Source organism: Petromyzon marinus, chromosome 33 (genome assembly GCF_048934315.1).
Source record: "Petromyzon marinus isolate PM22_M1 ecotype Great Lakes invasive population chromosome 33, UKy_Petmar_22M1.pri1.0, whole genome shotgun sequence".
In the NCBI taxonomy this organism is placed as follows: domain Eukaryota; kingdom Metazoa; phylum Chordata; class Hyperoartia; order Petromyzontiformes; family Petromyzontidae; genus Petromyzon; species Petromyzon marinus.
Genome location: NC_133699.1, coordinates 4,745,718 through 4,766,737, shown reverse-complemented (window position 1 = coordinate 4,766,737; position 21,020 = coordinate 4,745,718). Strand labels below are relative to the sequence as shown.

The 21,020-nt window shown below is 53.5% G+C and overlaps 1 protein-coding gene across 4 annotated transcripts in view; it reads right to left on the bottom strand.

Moving 5' to 3' along the window:
- Positions 1-1,000: 1,000 nt before the first annotated feature.
- LOC116948337 (echinoderm microtubule-associated protein-like 6) overlaps positions 1,001-21,020 on the bottom strand; it is a 190,034-nt gene continuing 170,014 nt past the window's right edge. For 3 of the 4 annotated variants that reach the window (XM_032964911.2, XM_032964913.2, XM_076071461.1), the window contains 11 exons: positions 18,305-18,478; positions 17,475-17,683; positions 16,425-16,582; positions 15,843-15,957; positions 15,145-15,333; positions 14,359-14,531; positions 13,839-14,001; positions 13,180-13,283; positions 12,292-12,445; positions 11,808-11,908; positions 1,001-10,471 (listed from right to left, as the gene is read on the bottom strand). In XM_032964911.2, coding sequence (XP_032820802.2) covers positions 10,447-10,471; positions 11,808-11,908; positions 12,292-12,445; positions 13,180-13,283; positions 13,839-14,001; positions 14,359-14,531; positions 15,145-15,333; positions 15,843-15,957; positions 16,425-16,582; positions 17,475-17,683; positions 18,305-18,478 — 1,565 coding nt within the window. In that variant the 3' untranslated portion in view covers positions 1,001-10,446. Of the gene's footprint in view, positions 10,472-11,807; positions 11,909-12,291; positions 12,446-13,179; positions 13,284-13,838; positions 14,002-14,358; positions 14,532-15,144; positions 15,334-15,842; positions 15,958-16,424; positions 16,583-17,474; positions 17,684-18,304; positions 18,479-21,020 lie in introns of those variants that run through there. The other variant, XM_076071462.1, reaches the window with a different exon arrangement.

The following is a 21,020-nucleotide window of genomic DNA, read 5'->3' as shown; positions in this document are numbered from 1 at the left end:
ATCTGCATCCCCCTCCCCATCTTCTAATGAACAGCCACCACGATGGCTATGAGATGTTAACTACCTCGCCTGGTACACAGGAGGTCGTGGATTCCATCCCGAACCGGACGCCTGCTGCTGTATATTTGGAGGTTGCGTGTCGCGTGGCATTTTCTCCTCCGTTTCCCCCCTGCACAATTTAGAATCGACATCACGCGTTTAGTGTTTGTCTGCTATACATTTCCCCGCGATAAGTCACTTCGTTGAGCAATAATTTGTGGCCAGGTCGCTTCTGAAAAAAGAGCTATATATAACTCAGTGGGCCTTACCAGGTAAAATAAAAATAGTTTTGTTTTTATTTTGTTTAGTTTAACAGCAAGTGTCCCATTGTGTGACCCCCCCCCCCCCCCCCCATTTTAGAGACAGCTCCCCAGGGTGGCTGAAGAGGCACTCCAGTCCGTGGCATTGAAGTCCGTTGCTTTAAAGGTGCCACCATCGCCAATGTCACCTCTTTCCACCGCCGCAGCCACACCTCGCCATCGCTTCCTTCCGTCTGCCGTATCCCACAGCAAGCTGCGCCGTCGACACCTCCGTGACCTTCAAGACGTCGCCCTTCCAGTCCCATCGCTCTCGTGGAGTTGCACACCGAAGATGTGGATAAGCCGTCCCCTCCCTGCCACCTTCGCCACCACCGCCACCACCACCACCACCGCCGCCGCCACCGCCGCCACCACCGCCACCACCACCGCCACCACCGCCACCACCACCGCCACCACCACCACCACCGCCACCACCGCCACCACCACCGCCACCACCACCACCGCCACCACCGCCACCACCACCGCCACTACCACCACCACCGCCACCACCGCCGCCGTCACCACCGCCGCCGCCACCACCGCCGCCACCATCGCCACCACCACCACCGCCACCACCACCACCACCGCCACCACCACCGCCACTACGACCACCGCCATATATTAATAGGTGCTGCCCTTGAAATGTGGGGTCGGAGCCAAGGTCGGGAGGTTCAGGATGATTTTAATTCTCAGCTCCAACCTTGTGCCAGGCAGTAGATAACAGCGAGCATGTTCATATGTCATTCGCCGTGAGTGCATATTAAATACAGGGCATCCACACGGGCATCAACCACTATGAAACTAAAGTATAGACGGCAGTTTGAACTGCATGCGTGAAATGTTAGCAACGTGCCCCTGATGGGTTTGCATCTTTTTGTAAAACCGAACAAGCTTGATTGATCTTCAATGGCGCACGCTCGATATAGACCAGATATTTCACTCGTCGGTACCATCTCAAGTGGCAGAACTTTAGCGATTCCAATTCCTTTACGTGGCCAATGACGGTGAATTGTGTGACTATTTCAAACGAGGGGTGTCATCGTGTAATTCACTCGTAGTGGCCGTATTAAAAAAAAACGGGTACGACTAAATATGTGCTTTCTTCCTTGGGTGGTACCAAATTCTGCTCAGGTCCATGTGTAGTGGACTAATGATGATGTGGGACGCCATTGGCAAGGTGGCAGAGCCATCCCTAGAGTACGGCGAATCGGTCCGACCGCCCTGGGCCCCGTGATTGGGGGGGGGGGGGGGCGCGCTTTGACGTCACGGCGTTAGATGTAATAGTTCCGTTTTAAATTTTGATTGAAAGCTTTCGTGACTGCAGGAATTGATATTCTTGGTTCTTTCGGTAAAGTCACGTAGAAGGGAAACAATACAATAATAAAAAAATAAAACAATAAAATTCTCACGACGTTTCGACTGCTACACCAAGCAATCATCATCAGGTTTGAAAACCACCGCAAGAAAATTTGAAAAAAGTGGCGGTTATTTTTAACGTTAGCACCACGGAGAGCGATTTGACAGTTTGTTCAGATGGACGAGTCCATCAAATTTTCTTGCTGTGGTTTTCACACCTGATGATGATTGCTTGTGTTGCATTCGAAACGTCGTGAGAATTTTATTGTTTTATATTTTTATTATTTTATTGTTTCCCTTCTACGTGACTTTACCGAAATAACCAAGAATATCGTTCCGTTTTCGTTTGAAGGCATGGGGGGGCTGGGGGCACAGGGTGGGGTTTGCTCCGGGTCCCTCCCCCCCTCCCCCTCTTATGGATAGCCCTACATGGTGGACATGTGGAGGTTTAGAAGGCTTAAGATCTACACGCTATAGTCCAGGGGTCGGCAAACTGCGGCTTCGTGACGTTGTTTATTAAGGACCACCACCGTCTCGTATTTACCACCACAGTGCATTGCGGCTCTTAAAATACAGATTTTTTTTACCGAATTCGAAATAAATGCTTCTTCTTGATGTTCTGGTTGCCGACCCCTGTGCTAAACACCATGTGCATCATTTTGGTTCAGCGACCTCAAACTGTCGGCAAATTATAATGAACAAACACATTCATTTATTAATTGTGGACGTGAAAACTCGACTCGGAATCCCAGCGACCGCCAATTCCGAGCTGGCTCGCGTGGATTATCGCCGCTCGATTCTCGCTGGGATCTGCCGCTTCTTCCCTGCAGGAAAGTCGCTCACGATCCAGAGTGCCACCGGTCCCACCGTGATGTAAAATCGGATCATAAATAATGACAACCCTGTGATGCCAACCAGTGTTGCAACTCAGACCCTACACAAGGAAATGACCTCTCCACAAAGTGGTAAGTTAATTCAACAAAAAAACCGCAATGCCTTATAAGTGACTGACATAATCCCAGACCTTCATTGCGAGAGCAATTAAAAACACCGCTGACCCTTACAGAACTGTATAGTACTTGTGAAATGGCATTTTACACACTTGTATGCACATATTTACGTTCGATCAGCCGATGAACGTTCCGATTCGATTTTTACTTGAGGTCGTTATATTATTAAACGCCATCTAATGTCGCGTATGACCGGCGTACAATTATACGTCATTAAGAAGAAAAAAAAGTTACATCTAACGTTGAGTTTGTAGGGCATACACCGAGAAATTACGAGAGAGGCTTTTGGGGGAAATTAAGGGGTTTATCTTTCGTACGTTACTCACAAAAGTGTCAACACTCGCACCCACGAGCATACAGACATGTACGAAAGAGCCCACCCTGTGGTTATACAATGCGAGCATGTGATATACAGGGCTTCTCTCGTTCTATGCGGGTTCAGTTTGTGCGATTTCGCATACATGGGACGAACATATTTCTTCAGGGGATTCGCTGTGCGGTTTAAATTCACCCATATGCGGTTTTAATTCACTCATATGCGGTTTCAATTCACCCATGTGGTTTAAATTCACCCATATGCGGTTTGAATTCACTCATATGCGGTTTCAATTCACCCATGTGGTTTAAATTCACCCATATGCGGTTTTAATTCACTCATATGCGGTTTCAATTCACCCATGTGGTTTAAATTCACCCATATGCGGTTTTAATTCACTCATATGCGGTTTCAATTCACCCATGTGGTTTAAATTCACCCATATGCGGTTTGAATTCACTCATATGCGGTTTCAATTCACCCATGTGGTTTAAATTCACCCATATGCGGTTTGAATTCACTCATATGCGGTTTCAATTCACCCATGTGGTTTAAATTCACCCATATGCGGTTTTAATTCACTCATATGCGGTTTCAATTCACCCATGTGGTTTAAATTCACCCATATGCGGTTTTAATTCACTCATATGCGGTTTCAATTCACCCATGTGGTTTAAATTCACCCATATGCGGTTTTAATTCACTCATATGCGGTTTCAATTCACCCATGTGGTTTAAATTCACCCATATGCGGTTTTTATTCACTCATGTGCTGCTTATAATCACCCATGTAGTTTAAATTCACTCATATGCGGTTTAAAGTCACCCATGTGGTTTAAATCAACTCATATGGGGTTCGAATTAACTCATGTGCAGGTTGAATTCACTCATATGCGGTTTGAATTCATCCATGTGGTTTAAATTCACTCATATGTGGTTTAAATTCACCCATGCGGTTTAAATTCACTCATGTGGTTTAAATTCACTCATATGCGTTTTGAATTCACCCATGGGATGAAAATGATAAATTTCTAAGTTGCGAAAAAAAAGTGTAATTGTATGTCTGTGGTGCCTTTTAATTGCGATGGAATAATCTCACGGATTTTTTTTTATTTCAGCTGGGCCTCGCTCGAACCATTGCTGCAATACACGCGGGGACGTGAGATTGTCGATTCAAATTCCTGGCCAAGTGGCACCGTGCCACTCAACTTCTGATCAAGACTGCTCCCTAGCGCCTGTGTTGGCGTACAGCAGCCTCGAGGTTGAAATGTGATTTTCACAAACGATTAAATCTGAGGTGGCTCCCCACTTCCTGTTTTACTCAGCCGTAGCTTTCGTCTCACTCTCTCTCTCAATGCACTGCACAGCATTAACACTGCAGCACACCACTAACAGAGCGTGTAGATTATTATTCGTGTGGCCAAGCCAATATGTATAGCCGCGTGTATTTATGTAAACTGCGCACGCCTAAACGTCAACGGGACTCATTCGCGTCTGGTACACGCTGCATGTATACCGGTACTTGGCTACGCAAAACAAGTATCCCCCGTATAGCCTGGGGGGTAAGTGATGTTTAGGAGCACCTATGAAGGCCGGCACGGCACACGAGGGCGTGGATGGCCAACACCACGCCTGGTCGCCTTTGTCTCTCCCTAGTGCTGACGTTTACTGCACACCGCACCAGGTATTCTCATTTGAGGCTCCGCACATGACAAACGTAAAGAGACGTGTGCACGCCTGTACCACTTGTGCGATGTAGTGATGTTCGTACCGATGGATGGAGGGCACATAGCCGTGTACACCTCACCAGTAACGCGTACATGCATGATCGTTCATTCGTAGATTATTTACAAGACGTATGTACAACATTGCAGACGAGATACACAATTGAGATACCGCACTTATGTATGTACATGTTGGGTTGTGTGACGTGTACACATTACTATATACATTACCAGGTGTTATATATTTTTAGATTCCATATATATAAAATAAGTTACGTATATTATTCACGTGTGGAGTATATCTGTATATACGTGTGCGCGTGTGCATTTCAGTGAATAAAATTTCAGCTCAATTTAGTTCAATTAAATGGTAACCAAAAACTAAACTAATTTAACAATATCTTAAATCATAATACTTAATTTTTACTCTCCAAAAGTGGTATTTGGGCATGAACCGTGGCCGCGTTGTTCGGCACGATGTCCGACGTTTTGCCCCACGTGCCGGAAGCTTCTTCAGGATCTGACGAACACAGCCATACATTCGGCACAACCCGAAAACACATCCGTGGGCATTTGCGGCACAGCCGAGGCAACCTGTTGAGTGAATAAAATCAATCATTTTAATTACGTAAATGAGACAATTTATCTCACTTCCCCCCCCATTCCCCGGGTTATACGCTCCCCCACCCCCTCATCAACTAACACACGTCTAGTCCGTGGGGCCTGGCGGATATTCGCGAGCGGTTATTATATTTTTCATTTTGTCGCTCAACGTTCTTCGGCGGGCCTTTGTCTTTGTGTACAGCAAAAAAATAAAAAAATATAGATTAAAAAATTTTGGAAAAAAAACCCCCTGAATTTAATTACTGTAAAAGTATCTCAAGATTCTGCTGCATAGGGCAGCGCAAATACGTTTTAAACAGGACGTGAAGACAAACCAAAACCGGTTAAGTAAATTGGGAAGAAAAAAAAATCACCGATTTGGTGGATTGCGCGGTGGAGTTGTCGTGACGGATGTATCTCCACCGTGACCCCCAATGCCGACAGTTAAGTTGTAAACCGCGAGATTAAAGCAACACCAGCGCTCGGCATTTGAATAAAATTCAACATCTTTTGTTCCAAACAGAAATACTGAGATGTCATAATTTGAAGGGGGACACGCCCGCGGTTACTTCATTTGTGGTGACACCGTGGGAAAATACGATAAGCAAAATAAAAAAAAGGTCTCTGGTTTATTGAGTTAAAAAGTACGATCGCAATAATTCATAAATAGCAACAACAAAACAATTAAAAGCTGACGATAGTGTCGAGTCCCACAGTTAAACTCGAAACGTAATGAAGCCGAAAAATGACTGAAATATTATATTGCACTGGTGTTGAATGCATCTTTTTTTTAATGTGTCCGAGTGCGTGAATAGCGGCATAGCTCTTGAGAGTGTGTAGGGGGGGGATGGAACTGCGCCAAGGCCCACGGGATGGGATGGCCCAGGATTTGAGCTATAAAGTGATCGGGAAGTGGAGGGCGCGGGTAGGGGGGGGTCCAGCTTATGTATTGCATCAGGGCCCTATCTGACCACGCTACACTGCGCGTGCACGCTTGTACTCACGCGCGTGTGCGTGCGTGCGTGCGCATATGCGGAGTAATGCATATCTACGGTACGTATTGTGTAGTCATATAGGTGGACATGTGTGTTACACGTATTACGTTTGCACGCGCACGCGCAAACAAGTTGTGTCACGTTGAAGCCACGATGGATGAAACGGTTGGAAAGTGCATGGCAACCGCATCCACAACTCGGCTCACACCACGCACAGGGAGCACAGTGAACTGGTACAAGTTTAGTGCATAGTAAACTTTGGCATGACGACGTGAAACAAACAAACAAACAATGATACAAACGCGACTCGTGGGCCGTGAAACTCCCCCTTATCCGCTACACCGGCGTTCTTCACTCATTTTAAGAGGGGGCGGGGGGGGCACTTTGGTCGATGAGACGTCGTCAGTGTGAGCGAGGGGCCGCCGCACTTTGAAACCATTGGGGGGGGGGGGGGGGTTTGACAGCAGCACGATGATGATGGGGAGCGTTTTCACTCTTTGTATTGTCGGGGGCCGCACGAAAGGTCACCACGGGCAGCCAGCGCCCCCCCCCCCCACGGGCCTTGCAATGAAGAACGCTTTGCTATCCTACTGCCCGCTATTTCTAATTTTACGCGGCCTACTGAATCGACAAGAGAAAATTCCTAATATCGTAATTTCAGTTCATATTAACTGCGCTTTTGCAAGGATAACAGGCGCAACCCAGGAGTGGTTGCAAAGCCATCGTCCTATCATCCGCACTTAATTGCGTAATTGACCCGACCAGAAGTGACCTGGACGTGGCCCAGTGGAACTACGTCATGCTAACTCCATTACGTGCGCCCAAGTGAGGATAAGAGGAGCAAAAAAAAAAAGGCGGTCATCTTATTATTGGCGAGAGGTCCGCCTACCGCGGAGATGGAGGAGTGAAATCAAATATCGTGCGCACGAGTGCACGATATTTGATTGGCGCACCGCAAGACCGCGCGCGAGAGAGATGCCGACGGCTATGGGGAAGCCTTCATCCAACAGTGGCTAGATCGTGGCTAAAGGTGATGAACCGAGTCTCCCGGCACTGCTTCGCTTGCCCGCGTACCACCACCCAATAACGAGCGATGTCTTTGTCTTAGCAAAAACAAACGATATTCTACTTTGCGACAACCCACGGAGATAAAATGACTGTAGCGGGTTATATTTAACATCAACCTCGCCCCTGTAGGTTAAAGAACTAAAACAAAACCTTGTGAATGATCACGGGTTGGAAATAATATCCATTAGCCTCAATTGAGTACACGAACGAATCGGTAACCGAGACCCCGCAGCACAATAGCACCAAACCGATGATACGTAATATGTACAATAACATAAACAACATCCACGAAGTTCCATTGCAATCAAGTTCCCGTGTATTTTCACCAGGCTGCAGTAACGATGACTGGCAAGCAAACGGGCCGTTGCATACGGTGCAGGATGTTATGGTTGAGATCGGAGGATGGAAAAGAGAAAGAAAATTATCGACCGAGACGCCGTTAACTAATACCGAATCCGTACGAACGGCGTGGCGAGATGGAGTTGACGTTTACGCTAAGGCCACACAGGGCAAATGATCCACCAACACACACACACACATTCTCCACTTATCCTGCTGTAAATAATAATTATTCGTGGTACTGTGATACGATTATTAACAACACTCGCGATAGTAGTTTTAGGGTTGTGTTTTTGTTTTGTTTTTACCCACAGATGATTGAGTCTCGGTAGGCTGGGTCAGTATCCTGTGAGCACTTCAACACTCATGCAGCTTGCCCTTAAGTCACACACGGCCTTTCACGTAGTCCCAATTAAAGCAACTTTCGGCATTTACGGATATAAATTCAGGTGAACGACATCCGCCATTCATTGAATGTACACTTGCACACGGGCGCGCGTGCACGCACTCACAGCCGCACTCGTACACGAATATGAACTATGCACAGGTTACGTACAAGTACACAACACTGCCACTGACTTCTTGACACGTGCCTCAAGCCACCCGCCGCGTAAAGCTGCCCACATTTGTGGGAGGCTCAACGGGGACACACGGCGAGCCGACAGGACCCTCCTCCACTTTCACGCTCCGCCTCCTTTTACATAGCCACGCCCACCCAACCACTGGCCCCGCTCACAGCAAATGGCCCAGCCCCGCTCCGACGTTGGTCCTGCCCACTGCTCGGGTAGCCCCGCCGCCCACTACCCAGGTAGCCCCACCCACTCCACATGTAGCTCTGCCTTTCACCCTAAAATCATGAGTAGGGAGCACGAGACCCCCAAATGTTAAACCGGGGTACAAAATCCCGATTTTCATTAAAGCTTCGAGAACACCTGGACACACTTTCTGAAACCACCGAAACTGTCCCGGCCGAACTGGGAAGTTTGGTAGCGTTACCGCTGCGCCTCACCGAGTCGTATGTACACAGGTCCATTGGACGAAGGGGGTACGATATTTTACACGGCCGCGCTTAACCCTCCGCGCTTCGCAAAACGTTGAGGCGACGGCGGCCGTCGCATCGGCAGCAATGTGCTGCGTCTCCACAGTTGCGTCTCCACACAGCTGCGTCTTGCTATCAAGAAATGGCTGCAGCAGCAGCAGCAGGAGCAGCAGCAGCATCACCACAGGCACATACATCGGGGGACCGACGATTCTTATCCAAACTTCAGACCACGAATACCACTTTTTTCCCACAACGCAAACCCGAGCCAGCCCGGCACGGCGCAGGAGCCGCCCGGTTGTTATCCACTGCAGAAGCCGAGCCCGTACCGCGTGACGTGACGTGACGCGCACCGATGGATCCGCGCCGCGTGGGCGACGACGCGGCGACGCCGCTGTCCTCACGGCGTACTGACCGACGTCACACACGATACAGATGCGTCGTCAGCTCTGCCACCCCACCTATTGGCACCGAGCCAAATATTCAGAATGTCTTGTGAGGCCACAGCTTCAGGGTTTTGTGTTCCGGCTCGGCTCGAGCAAAAGTAGCCGGTGGGGGAAAAAAACAAAAAAAAACACCCGAGGGCTTTGTGGCTAGCGTGGCGCTCGAAAGGTGCCAGCGGAAAAGGGGTAAAAGCATGGGCCAGCCTAGGCAGGGCGCTGGCCGTACGTACCCAGGCCTACATAATTAGGCTGTGGCCCACATCTGTGCAATTCATTCACGACTTTCCCGCAAGCGGAAATTGTACGTGGAAAATAAGTGGGGCACAGGCCGATGTCGGTGCGCGATCGCGAAGACGGGCGAGCGCTCGCCCCCTCGCGAAGGCCAGTGGATGTGGGATTAATTTCTCGCATTTGAACTGACCTTGACATACTTGGAATGGACAGCAGTGACACTCGCCAGCCAAACACCGCGGGTGCCTCTGTAACAATGCCAAAGATTTAGCCATTGAAGCCTCCGTGAGTTTCAGGGCTTGTTTAGGTGGGGTGCTGCAGCATTCTTGTGTTTGGCTTCATGTGGCAGAAAACCAGCGTATCCAGAGGAAAACCCACCAAACGCACTCAGTGGTGACACTCAATACTGCCATCTCCTGGCCACTTTGCAGCCTGAGCCTACAACACCTGGCAAGCCCCTGGTGGTCACTGCTCCTCGTGTTCACCAGGCTCAAACCTGCTTGAGCTTCTGAGATCGGTGCAACGTCCGGAGGCATCGCTACACGTCAGTCCGTGCGGCTCGTGAAATCGCGGTGAGTTTCGCTTCGCCTGCGCAGATCGCAAACCTCCGTAACCACCGAGTCTTACCGTAAACAGCGGGCCCGATCATCCCACCGCCAATTCAGCTCCACGTAAGGGCTTTCGAAAGCAGGCTCAATGTAAAAACGACACCCGCCAGAGCCGCGACCCGAGCACGCATTTACCGCGGCAAGCCCTTCGACGGAGGGTTGAACCGAACCCATCGATCAGGAGCCAAGACACTTCGAGCGGCGTCATCCATCGCGCGCCGCACGGAACCCGCAAACACGCCTGTGCCGCGCTCCGGTAAGGATGGCATAAGCGCCGCCGCCCCTTCCTTCTATCCTTCCCCGCGGCGGTGGGCCCCCAGGGAGCGGCGGGAGCAGCTTCGCACCCCGTCTCCCGAGCTCCCCCATCGCCCGACGATCATTGGCACTTCCACACGAACACGCTGCGTGGAGAGAGAGAGACAGAGGGCGGGGGGGTGGGGGCAAATGGGCACGCAGGATGTCTCGCAACTCGTCCACGCCGCGCTGGAGATGAACTGCTTTCCATCGCTGAGTGAATGTGCGCGGAATCCGCGAGAAACCCCAAACAGGTCCAGTGAATAGTTTTAATAATAATAATAATATATATGTATACGATTACATTTCAGCACATTGTCAGTCTGCTGCTGGATGACAGCCTCTCCGTGCCATGCGGGTCATGGGAGTTGTTTGACCATACCTCACCACGCTGGTCAGTGCGGGTTGGTGATGGGTAGTGGGTGGGGGGGGGGGGGGGGGGGGCAGGAACTGCTCAGGTATCACTCGCACACCGATGTGAACTGTCACCCGGGATCCAACTCAGGTTGGCGGTTTCATAACGCAATGCGGAAAACACTGCCATTGTTCCACCTCCATGGAATAATAAAAACAACCTGCATTTTATGAAGTGCCATGTGAAGTATCTCAAAGCGCTTTACATAAAAATAAAACTACACTCACAAGTAACGATAACATCTAAGCGAAATAGAAAGCTGATAATAACAATATCAATGACTACGAAGCAATAAGGGTACTTCTGTACACAAAGGCGAGCACCTGAATCCAGTGAACTAAACCCCCAATAATCCTTTCCCGCAGCTATAGCGTACAGGACACGCGCGGTGGTGCGTGTCGAACCCATCACTTTGCAGGCAGAGGTCGGCGGATCACTGTACTGTTGTAAAAATCTCAAGAGCACTGTGCTGCGAGTGAGATGGTCTGTAGATGGCAGCACAGCAAGTGGGGTGATCATCGCACTGCGCTATGAACCCGGCAATCCCACGTCCCAGACCCGCTTAACATCAGCGGTTAAGTGGTGATATCTTAATTAACTCGAATCAAGGCCATCCCTAGGTCAACTCAGCCTTAAATGGGTAGCTGGTGCGGTGTGTGAACATCGGCAGGCACCGGGAGGAGACAATTTGTGGCCGGGGCATGGTGCTGGCCACACCACCCACTCATGCTCCGTGCCGCAGTGCCCTGTGAGTGTGGCCACAAATCCCAAACCATCGGCCACATTGGAAACACTCCGCTGCTGCTGCTACTGCTGCTGCTGCTTTCACTCCTTTGAAGGGGGATGGGACGAGATCCGCTCTGCTTCGGAGCAGACAAGTGGAGTGGATAGCAAATCGACAACGACGTCTTTAATCTGCTGTTGTCAATCCACACGGAAGTAGAACAGAATGCTCCGTGCCGGCCTTAATCGGTGGCCAGTCGGCTAGGTGCTCGGGGATGGGGGGTTATTTTTGTGGACGAGGGTACCTGCTGTCCTGGCCTCCTGCCGTGAGCAGGAATCGATCTCCCTGGGAGAAGCGCACGGCCGTCACGTGCAGCGAGTGGCCGGTAAACCGCTTGTGTTTCGTCTGCACACGGAGACAGCGGCACGGCGACCTCGCGTAACCGCGCCGTCGGTGGTTTCAACGAGCCGACAATTGGAAGCTGACGTACGACCGCGTGGGTTGTCGCGTTCGTGCTGCCGCGCGGCAGCTCTCTACGACGCAGCGGCTTTTTCCCGAACACGCTCCCGGCACGCGGACGTGAGCCACGTGGATGTGAGCCACGCGGATGTGAGCCACGTGGGTTCGGCGCAAACATTTAGAGGTTCCCCGATGATCCCGGTCGACGGCTCTCGACGAGAACGTGAGCCCGGCACGCGGGGCCAGGAGGAAACGTCGGGACAACGTCGCGCAGAGCAAACGCGGGCGTGCGGGGGGGGGGGCGGGCGTGACGCGACGCGGGAGCTCACGAATCGCTCTTGGCACGGGAAGTCGAAGAGTTTGACGAGGCCGAAGTCGTCGCCGGTGGCGACGGTGAGGCCCGAGTGGGAGACACTCGCGCAGTTCACGTTGCACTTCTCGGCGTTGCGCGGCCAAATTCCGAGCACCTCCTCACCCTGTGTGCTGCTCGGTCATCGCACGCGGACAAAGACGAAGGATTACCCCCCACCCCCCCCACCATGTAGCCTAAAACGAATTTCTTTAGAACTGCTTTTGTTGTGTATAGTGTTGTTGTCCTTCCCCCCACCCCCACCGCACCACCGATAAGCGCGGTTGGCTACGTATGGTGCGAAAGAAGTTTAACATGCGTACCTAATTAGGCCTTTGTTTCCCCAGCGGCGATGTTAACACATCGCACCAGGTACTTATTTGAGGCCAAGTCTACCTAGGGGAGGCGCAGGGCCGGTTCAGATAATCGTCACTGATGTTGGCCGTGAGCGGGAATCGAACCCGGGTCACCGGGTTTGTAGTGCAGCGCGCTAACCGCTACACCACCCGCTCCCCCATACACACACAGACAGACACACAGACACACACACACAGACACACACACAGACACACACACAGACACACACACACACAGACACGCGCACACACACGCACAGACACGCACACAGACACACACACACACAGACACGCGCGCACACACACACGCACAGACACGCACACAGACACACACACAGACACACACACAGACACACACGCACGCACACACACACGCACAGACACACACACAGACACACACTGACACAGACACACACACAGACACACACACAGACACACGCACACACACACGCACAGACACACACACAGACACACACACACACAGACAAACACAAAGACACACACACACGTACCAGGTCCAGGACGCCCAGGTGATGCGGTCGACTACGGTCTGCTCTGTCACGGGTTTCCCCGTCGGCACCTCGTACACGACGCGCCGGTACGCGCCCGTCGAGACCTGGTGCAGCGTGCCCACGGCGGGGGGGCGGGGGGGGGCACAACGCCGCGGCACAACGTCAACACGCGGGGCGTCGGGACAACTCAACGGCGCCGCCACCGACCGTCGGGGCCGAGTTGACCCAGGGGGCTGAGCGAGCTACGAGCTGCCCCCAAAAGGACTTGCGTATGTCCGTCGAACTTGTGAGGAGCGGTGGTGTAGCGGTTAGCGCGCTGCGCTTTGAAACCGGCGACCCGAATTCGATTTGGGTCTATCTGAACCGGTCCTGGGCCTCCCCTAGGTAGACTCAACCTCAAATAGGGACCTGGCGCGGTGTGTAGTAAACATCGCCGCTAGGAACACAAAGGCGGCCGGGGCGTGGTGCTGGCCACCCACCCCTTCGTGTACCCTGGCCGGCTTTCGCAGGCTCTCGCTTAACAGCGCTCGCCCCAACACTCTGCTCACGTACGTATGTTGAGCTTCGTTCGCACCGTATGTAGCCAACCGTGCCTATCAGAGTCCCTCGCCTCCCTGCGGGGCCGGGGGGGGGGGTGGGGGAGGCCGCGCGGAGCTCACCTGGATGTAGCGGCCGTCGGCGGAGAAGTCGAGCTGGATCACGAAGCTGGGCACATCGCGGCAGTAGCCGACGCGTGCCAGCGAGGGGCCCTGGGAGAGGTCGTAGAAGTCGACGGCACAGTCGCACGAACCGACGGCCAGGTAGCGCGAGTCGGGGCTGAACCTGCCTCCGCGCCGGCGGACGCACACGCGCGGGCAAGGACGACGTTACGGGCGGCCGGAACCTCGTGCCGTTTACACGTCGGCCGGTGCGGCGCTGGGCCCGTGGTGGGGCCGGCACCACGCCGAGGCCGACCGCCTTCGTTTCAGCCTCCCCCGCAAAAAGGGGTTCAGACATTCGCTACGGACGTTGGCCGCGGCCGGCGACGGGAGCCAGGCGCGGGCCAACCCGCCAACCCGCCAACCCGCCAACCCGCCAACCCGCCAACCCGCCAACCCGCCAACCCGCCAACCCGCCAACCCGCCAACCCGCCAACCCGCCAACCCGCCAACCCGCCAACCCGCCCCCCGGCCCGCTCACCTGATGTCCTGCACGGTCGACTTGCGGTCGCGCTTCTTGCCCCACACCTTCATGGAGGCCACCACCAGCAGGATGAACTCGCCGTTCTCCAGGCCGATGGCCACCATGTCGCCGTCGGGGCTGTAGGCCGCCGAGCGCGCCGCCTGGCCGAGGCTCACCTTGTTGACGGGGCGCTGGGGGCGACGAGGGGGGGGGGGGTGGGCGGGGGGCGAGGTTCGTGGGAGTTAGTGGAGTCAGCGGCACGGCTATCGAGTGTGCAGGCAGTATGACCGCACCGAGACCCGCGGGTTGGAGGAGGCCAGGCGCCAGGCTAAGGAGAGGGGGAAATTGGAATGGGACGTCGCTCCCATCGACTGCAGAGCTCCAACGGTGTCAGGGATCGGTAACCGAGTTCTGTGTTTGACCCGCGTAATTGTTATTAGAGTCGCATCGTCGCGTGAGTGAAATGGCAATGTGCGTCGTACGCGTCCTGCCCGTCTTGTGAAACACGAATCGGTGTCTACGGTCTCCATTCTCCTCGCAGCCGAATCCGACAGCCACGTCAGAGTATCAATTCATCGATGGTTAATCTCCGCGTCGCATCATTAGCCAGCAAAGTCATCCCACTGGTGAGTGTAGCGTCGTGTCAAACGCTGCCCCTCCCCCCGTTTCGTTTGATTGGCAAACATCTGCATGATTGGTGAACGATTTGCTCCCAGCCCGCTCCGATCGTATATCACAGTGCCCACCCCGCGCTGTGCGTGTGACCCCAACCTCCCCCCGCGCCCCCCGGGGCACCCACGGCACCTTGTCCGCGATGTCCCACATGCGCACGGTGCCGTCGTCGCTGGCCGACACGGCGGCGTCGCGCGACGGGTGGGCCGCCAGCCCCCAGATGGGGCCGCGCGTGTGCCCGCTCATCAGGATGTTGGAGGCCGCGTTCTTCTCGCCGACCTCGATGATGTCACCGTCGCGCGTGCCCACCAGGATCTTGCCCTGAGCACGCACGCGGGCACGCGGCAAGGCGAGGATCGTAGGCTGGCGTGGCCCCGCGAAAGAGAGAGCGGTGCGGCCGGATTTTTCCTGCTCGGCCCGAGCTTTAAACATCCGCGCGGTGACGTTCACGCACCACAATGGAAACTCATTTCAAGGGCGAGCCGACCTAGGCCAGGGCCCAGGACTGGTTTTCGGATATCGCCGACGCTGATTTTGGCCAGGGCCAGCAGTGGAATTCAGGTCTCTGGTTTTGTAGCACAGTGCGCTAACCACAATACCACCGCTCAAAACAAGAGTCGAAGTTCCCCCCTACGAGCTGCGTAGACGTTTAGGGCAGGTGTTGTTAGCGAGCACCTAGTGAGGCTCCCTATTCGCATACATCCATATACACCAACAAAACATACACACACACACTCACACATGCACGCGTGCATTTGGAGGCCTGATCGCCAAAAAGGGGCTATTATTGAGAGATTTCCAATTGGCGATTCAATCGGGAACGTTGTTACCTTTCCCCGGCAGACGGAGCGTACGCAGTCCAGCAGCTGCCCGGTCTCCAGCTGGAAGGCTCGGCAGCGTTTCATCTCCTGGTCCCACAGTTTCACGGCGCCGCCCTCTTTGCTCCTTGATGGAGGGGGGGGCGACAGGCGACGGGGCCAGAGTCGGGGATGGACGCGAGAGCACGGGCGACGGGGCCGAACGGCGGAACGGACCGACGCGTTGGGAGCGGTGGGAGAACGGAGGAACGGACCGACGGTGGGTTCGTTCCCGTGCCCTTTGGGAACGCTGCTCAAGGCCGGCTGCTGAAAGGTGGGGCGTTGGTGGCCTGGTGGCTCACGGGGTACAGAGACAACGAGTCGGCACCTGGGTTTCTGGTGCGCGTGACTAAACCGGTTTCCCAGGTGTGAGCGGGGCAATGGGCTGTTAAGATTAGGCTGGCTGATGGACTAGTAGAGACGTGGACGAAATGGTGCGCAGGCTGACTCGCAAACAGGTGGATGAACTGGTAGACAGGTTCGCTGGTGGACCGGCCGGCTAGCCGGCCGGCCTGCAGACTGGCGGCCGAGCGGATCGTCGCGCACTCGACTCACGGGCGCTCCTTCCCCCCGGTGACGATGAGGCCGTCCTTGAGTGTCGTGTACATGGAGAATACGGGGCCCGTGTGCGCGCGTGCCACCAGGCGCACCAGCACGTGCTCGCGCCACACGTACACGTCGCCGCTCAGCGAGCCCGTGAACGTCAGGCTGTTCTGCGGGTCACGGGGGGGGGGGGGGGGGGTGTGGAGCAATTGGAGAGAGATTGGGATGAGGTACAGTGGGAGGTGTGTGGAGGAGAGGGATGGGTAAGAAAGAGGGTGAGACGTGGGGGGCAGGCACAGAGAGGCGTTACAGTTATCAACAGCGGTGGGACAGGAGATGAAACACCGTTGACGCACAACCGAGAGTTCATTTGGAAGTGAAATTCGAGCACGGAGATCGAATCGCCCGCATTGTGCCCCCTCCCCCCACCCCTCTCCCTATCATCTGCACCATTTAACATCACCGATGTTAGGTAATTTGTCTGGGAGACATGCTTTGGTTTAGTTGTGCGGCTACAGTTAAGATTTGTCAAATGTAAATTACAGGAAACCTTGCCCAATGCAGCTGTATTGATCGCGCGTTTTGGCTCTACACGGTTGATTTGCGACCGTGCTAAGATCACCACCTCTGCACTTGAGAACGCGGTTTAATCACGGCACACTCAGACCTGGAATTTGGGATCTCAGCGGTGCTGGCTTAGTGTCTCTGACACGGCCATTATGAACGTGCTGAGCCACCTAGCCACCCTAATGTGAATTATATTACCGTACTTTCCATTGAAAGTTACCCTGATGTGATCTTTGAGATGTCAAGATTCGATTTTCCCGCATGCCCCAAAATAACAATCCCACGATTACAAACTCCGCGTGCTTCATCATCTACCTCACAGTCACAGACCCACCATCACCCCCCCCACCACCCCCCCACCACCATAACCGCCCCCCCCACCACCCCCACTACCCCTCCACCACCCCCCACCACGCCTCCATCCCCCCCCCCACCACCACCCCCCCCACCACCCCCCCCGCCGGTAGTTCCCACGACGGCTCTCGTTGCACTCACAGCCCCAAAGGCGAGCGACAACATCGTCTGCACGCGGGCGCCCTCGACGGGTCCCAGGACGCCCTTCTTGGCGAGCAGGACGCCGCCCGCCAGGGTCCAGAACTTGACGCTCTTGACGCCGGCGGTGACGAGTTGCGAGTCCGAGTCCGGGCGGAACTCGGCGGCGAACACCCGCTCGCTGTGCCCCGCGCGGCTCGACACTCGTGCGCCTGGCGGAGAGGTGAGATGCAAAACAAAGTCGTGTAGTTTGACGTGTGTGTGTGTATATATTTGTTTACCCTTTCTGTACTTTGCCCTCCTATCTCGTTAGCTGCTGTGACGTTCCGATGCAGTGCCCCCAACTGGACATCTGTGAACAAGAGCTTTGTAGCTCATCGGATTCCTCCAGTATAAATAAAGATTGTGATTCTGCTACAGGAGGTCGTCCAGACCTTGACACCTGCTGTATATTTGGAGTTTGCGTGTCTCTCTTTCCGTGGTCTTGTCAATTTTTCTCCGGGTCCCCCGGCTTGTCCCTCCACCTTTAGAAACACGCGTTTGGAGTATTTGGCTGCTATAAATGTCCACGTGATGAGCCACTTTGTTGAGCTATCACTTGTGGCCAGGTCGTTTCTGAAAAAGAGCTACAGTTTAGTAGTAGTTTGAGTGTGCCAACCGTGCTAATCGGAGATGTGGTTGTAACGTATCGGTTGCACGCGGTTGCAGTGCATCGATATGTGGTTGCAGTGTATCGATTGCACGTGGTTGCAGTCTATCAAGGTGTGATTGTAGCATATCGATCGCCCGCGTGAGGTGTGGGGGGGGGGGAGGGGGAGGGGGCTGTCTCTCACCCTCTTGCCAGCGCCACACGGTGAGCGTGTGCTCGGGGTCGGCGCCGACGCTGACGAGCAGCCGCCCCGTGGCGCTGAACCCCACGCCGCAGACCGCGCGGGCGTGGCCGCAGCGCAGCACGGCCAGCGTCTGCTTGGAGGTGGCGTCCCACACGTGCACACTCGGCACGGCACCTACGCGCACGCGCGCGCGCACGCACGCACGCACGCGCGAGCTCACACACGTGTGCGCGCGCGTGTCTTCGAGGAAAGTTGAACTTCCTTCGCGCCGTACGCAACCAGCCGTGCCAATCGGAGGTGCGGGGGAAGAACAACAAAACTACAAAAAGCAGTTCTAGATAAATTGCGGTTTTCAATTTGGATTTAAAAGTGCACAAAACTCAAGTGGCTTCCTAACGTCAGAAGGCAGAGCATTCCAGACGGCCGCAGAAGCGCATATGAAAGCATGCGATACAGTGGTCGCCCGCGTTCGATGGCTTGCAATCGAACACGTACACGGACATGCACACGTGTACACGCAAAGATCCCCCGTAGAGTCTGTTAGCGAGCATCTATGAAGGCCAGCACGTTACACAAGGGGGTCGGTGGCCAGAACCTCGCCCGACCGCCTTTGTCTCCCCAGTGACGATGCTTACACACCGCACTAGGTACTCACTTCAGGCTGAGTCGAACTAGGGGAGGCCCAGGAATAGTTCAGTGTTGGCCGTGAGCGAAAATTTTACTCGGGTCGACGGGTTCGTAGCGCAGCGCGCTAACCGCTACACCGCCGCTCCCCTTACACAAAGACAAAGATCCCCCCGTATAGCCTTGACAGACTGTTGGGGAAAGTGCTGTTGGCGAACATCTATGAAGGTCCCATAACAACAACCGCCATTTGCCACTAAGTAGCGGTGACGTCACCATGGCGCTTGTGCCAGGCTATGTGCACGTTAAGGCCCACACACACACACAGGTACATGCACGCGATTACACGCAAGACAAACACACGCACATTCATAGATACGTTCCAACGCCACTGCTGGTGCTGCCACCGCAGACGTTACGTCGCACACGTGGAGTGTGCGATGCGTAGTCCAGACGATGCAAAGTCAGCGTCGAATTTGACCATTCGTGTTCAATGAGCAAATACCCCATGCCATGCACGCACACACCGGATCGAGCGTCTACGTACGAGGTGGCGGTCAGTACCATTTGAGAACTTGGATATTAAAACTTGGCCCATTGTGGGCAACTTCGCCAATGGGCCATGAAAAAGGGCCATTGCCCGAAACGTCACCGAATTTACATTTTATCTTCCAAGGCCCACGCAGTCTTATTGACGAACGTGTGGAGTTAGTTGTTTTTGGTTTTTAGTGCTTATTGCACCACTGTACCAACACAGTGTCACCAAATAAAATGCTCACCTTGCCGTGACATATCAACCTTTGTACTTATTAAAATGTTTTTTTTTTAAGTCACTTCATTCAAAATCAATCGTATTATGGGATATATGTATATTTTAGCTACGGCGTACTATACGGACTATAAAACGTGGCAAGTATGAAATTAAACACGGTCTGTGCATTTTTTAATATCTGGTTTCACAAATGGCTGACTGCCCCACAGGTATGTATATATGTGTGTGTTCAAATATAAAAACACGCATGCACATTCCACTGATGTCCTATTGTCATCGAAGTTATGTTAAAGGACCCTGCGATGATTGGGGAGGTGGCACGATGCGGTGCGATTCGGTACAACCGTGCCCGATTCAGAAGCCCACGCTACACAGACAACGCCCGAATCGTTCCGTTCATCGACGTCTCAGAGATGTTAGCCAAGACAAGGAATGGCACGGTGAATTCATCGACTGGACACCTGTGAAAAAAAGAGCTTCACAGCTCTTCGGATTCCTCCAGTGGAAAAAAATATTCTTCTTCATCTCCAGCTCGCCAACCCCTCGCCGCCCGCTCGCCCCCCCTTTAAACGAGACCACGCCGCTGTGTACTATCTCCTTGCTCGCGTGTGCCGAGCAGGAATTGCTCATATCCGCGTTGAACTGGGTTCTCAAGTGCAGTGAGTGGATGGTCTCAGCCCGGACCGCAGAGAAAGAGGGGAAAAAATGATCAGGTCAATATACTTGGTTTCAGGAACTTCATTTGGCTTCATTTCAGCACCAAGCATGAAGCTATATCAGATTGGCTGCCATGTGATGAACATTGCTCTCTGTAGCAGGGTGAGTGGGAAAGTGTTGCCGCCTCTTTCACTTTAGAGAGATCTCGGAGGCAGCTCTGTGATATCTACCTCTGTGGACCGGTCTCTCGCAAGGAGTACTGGAGACCGGTCTCTCGCAAGGAGTACTGGACTGCCCTGTGAAAGATCAGAAGGCATACCTCACCTCATGGTATGATGCCGATAACACAATCGATGAAATAAAATTGGTGGAAAAGTGTACGCACGAACTAGTAGACAGGTTGGCTGGTGGACTAGTCGGCAGGTGGATGAACTGGTAGACATCGGAATACGACCATCTCCGATAGCGGTGTCGATGAGGCGGTCTCTGAACGGCGATTACCGAACCCTACCGCTGAGTTGCTCTTCACTGGCACGAGTGCAAATCGAGACGAGGGGCAAAGCCTCTGCCGCTTGTGAACTCAAGATCAGCCCCTTGACGAGCGGGGCGTGCGCTGTTGTTTTCTCCGAATGGGCAACAAGCACAGGACATTGTAGACAACCA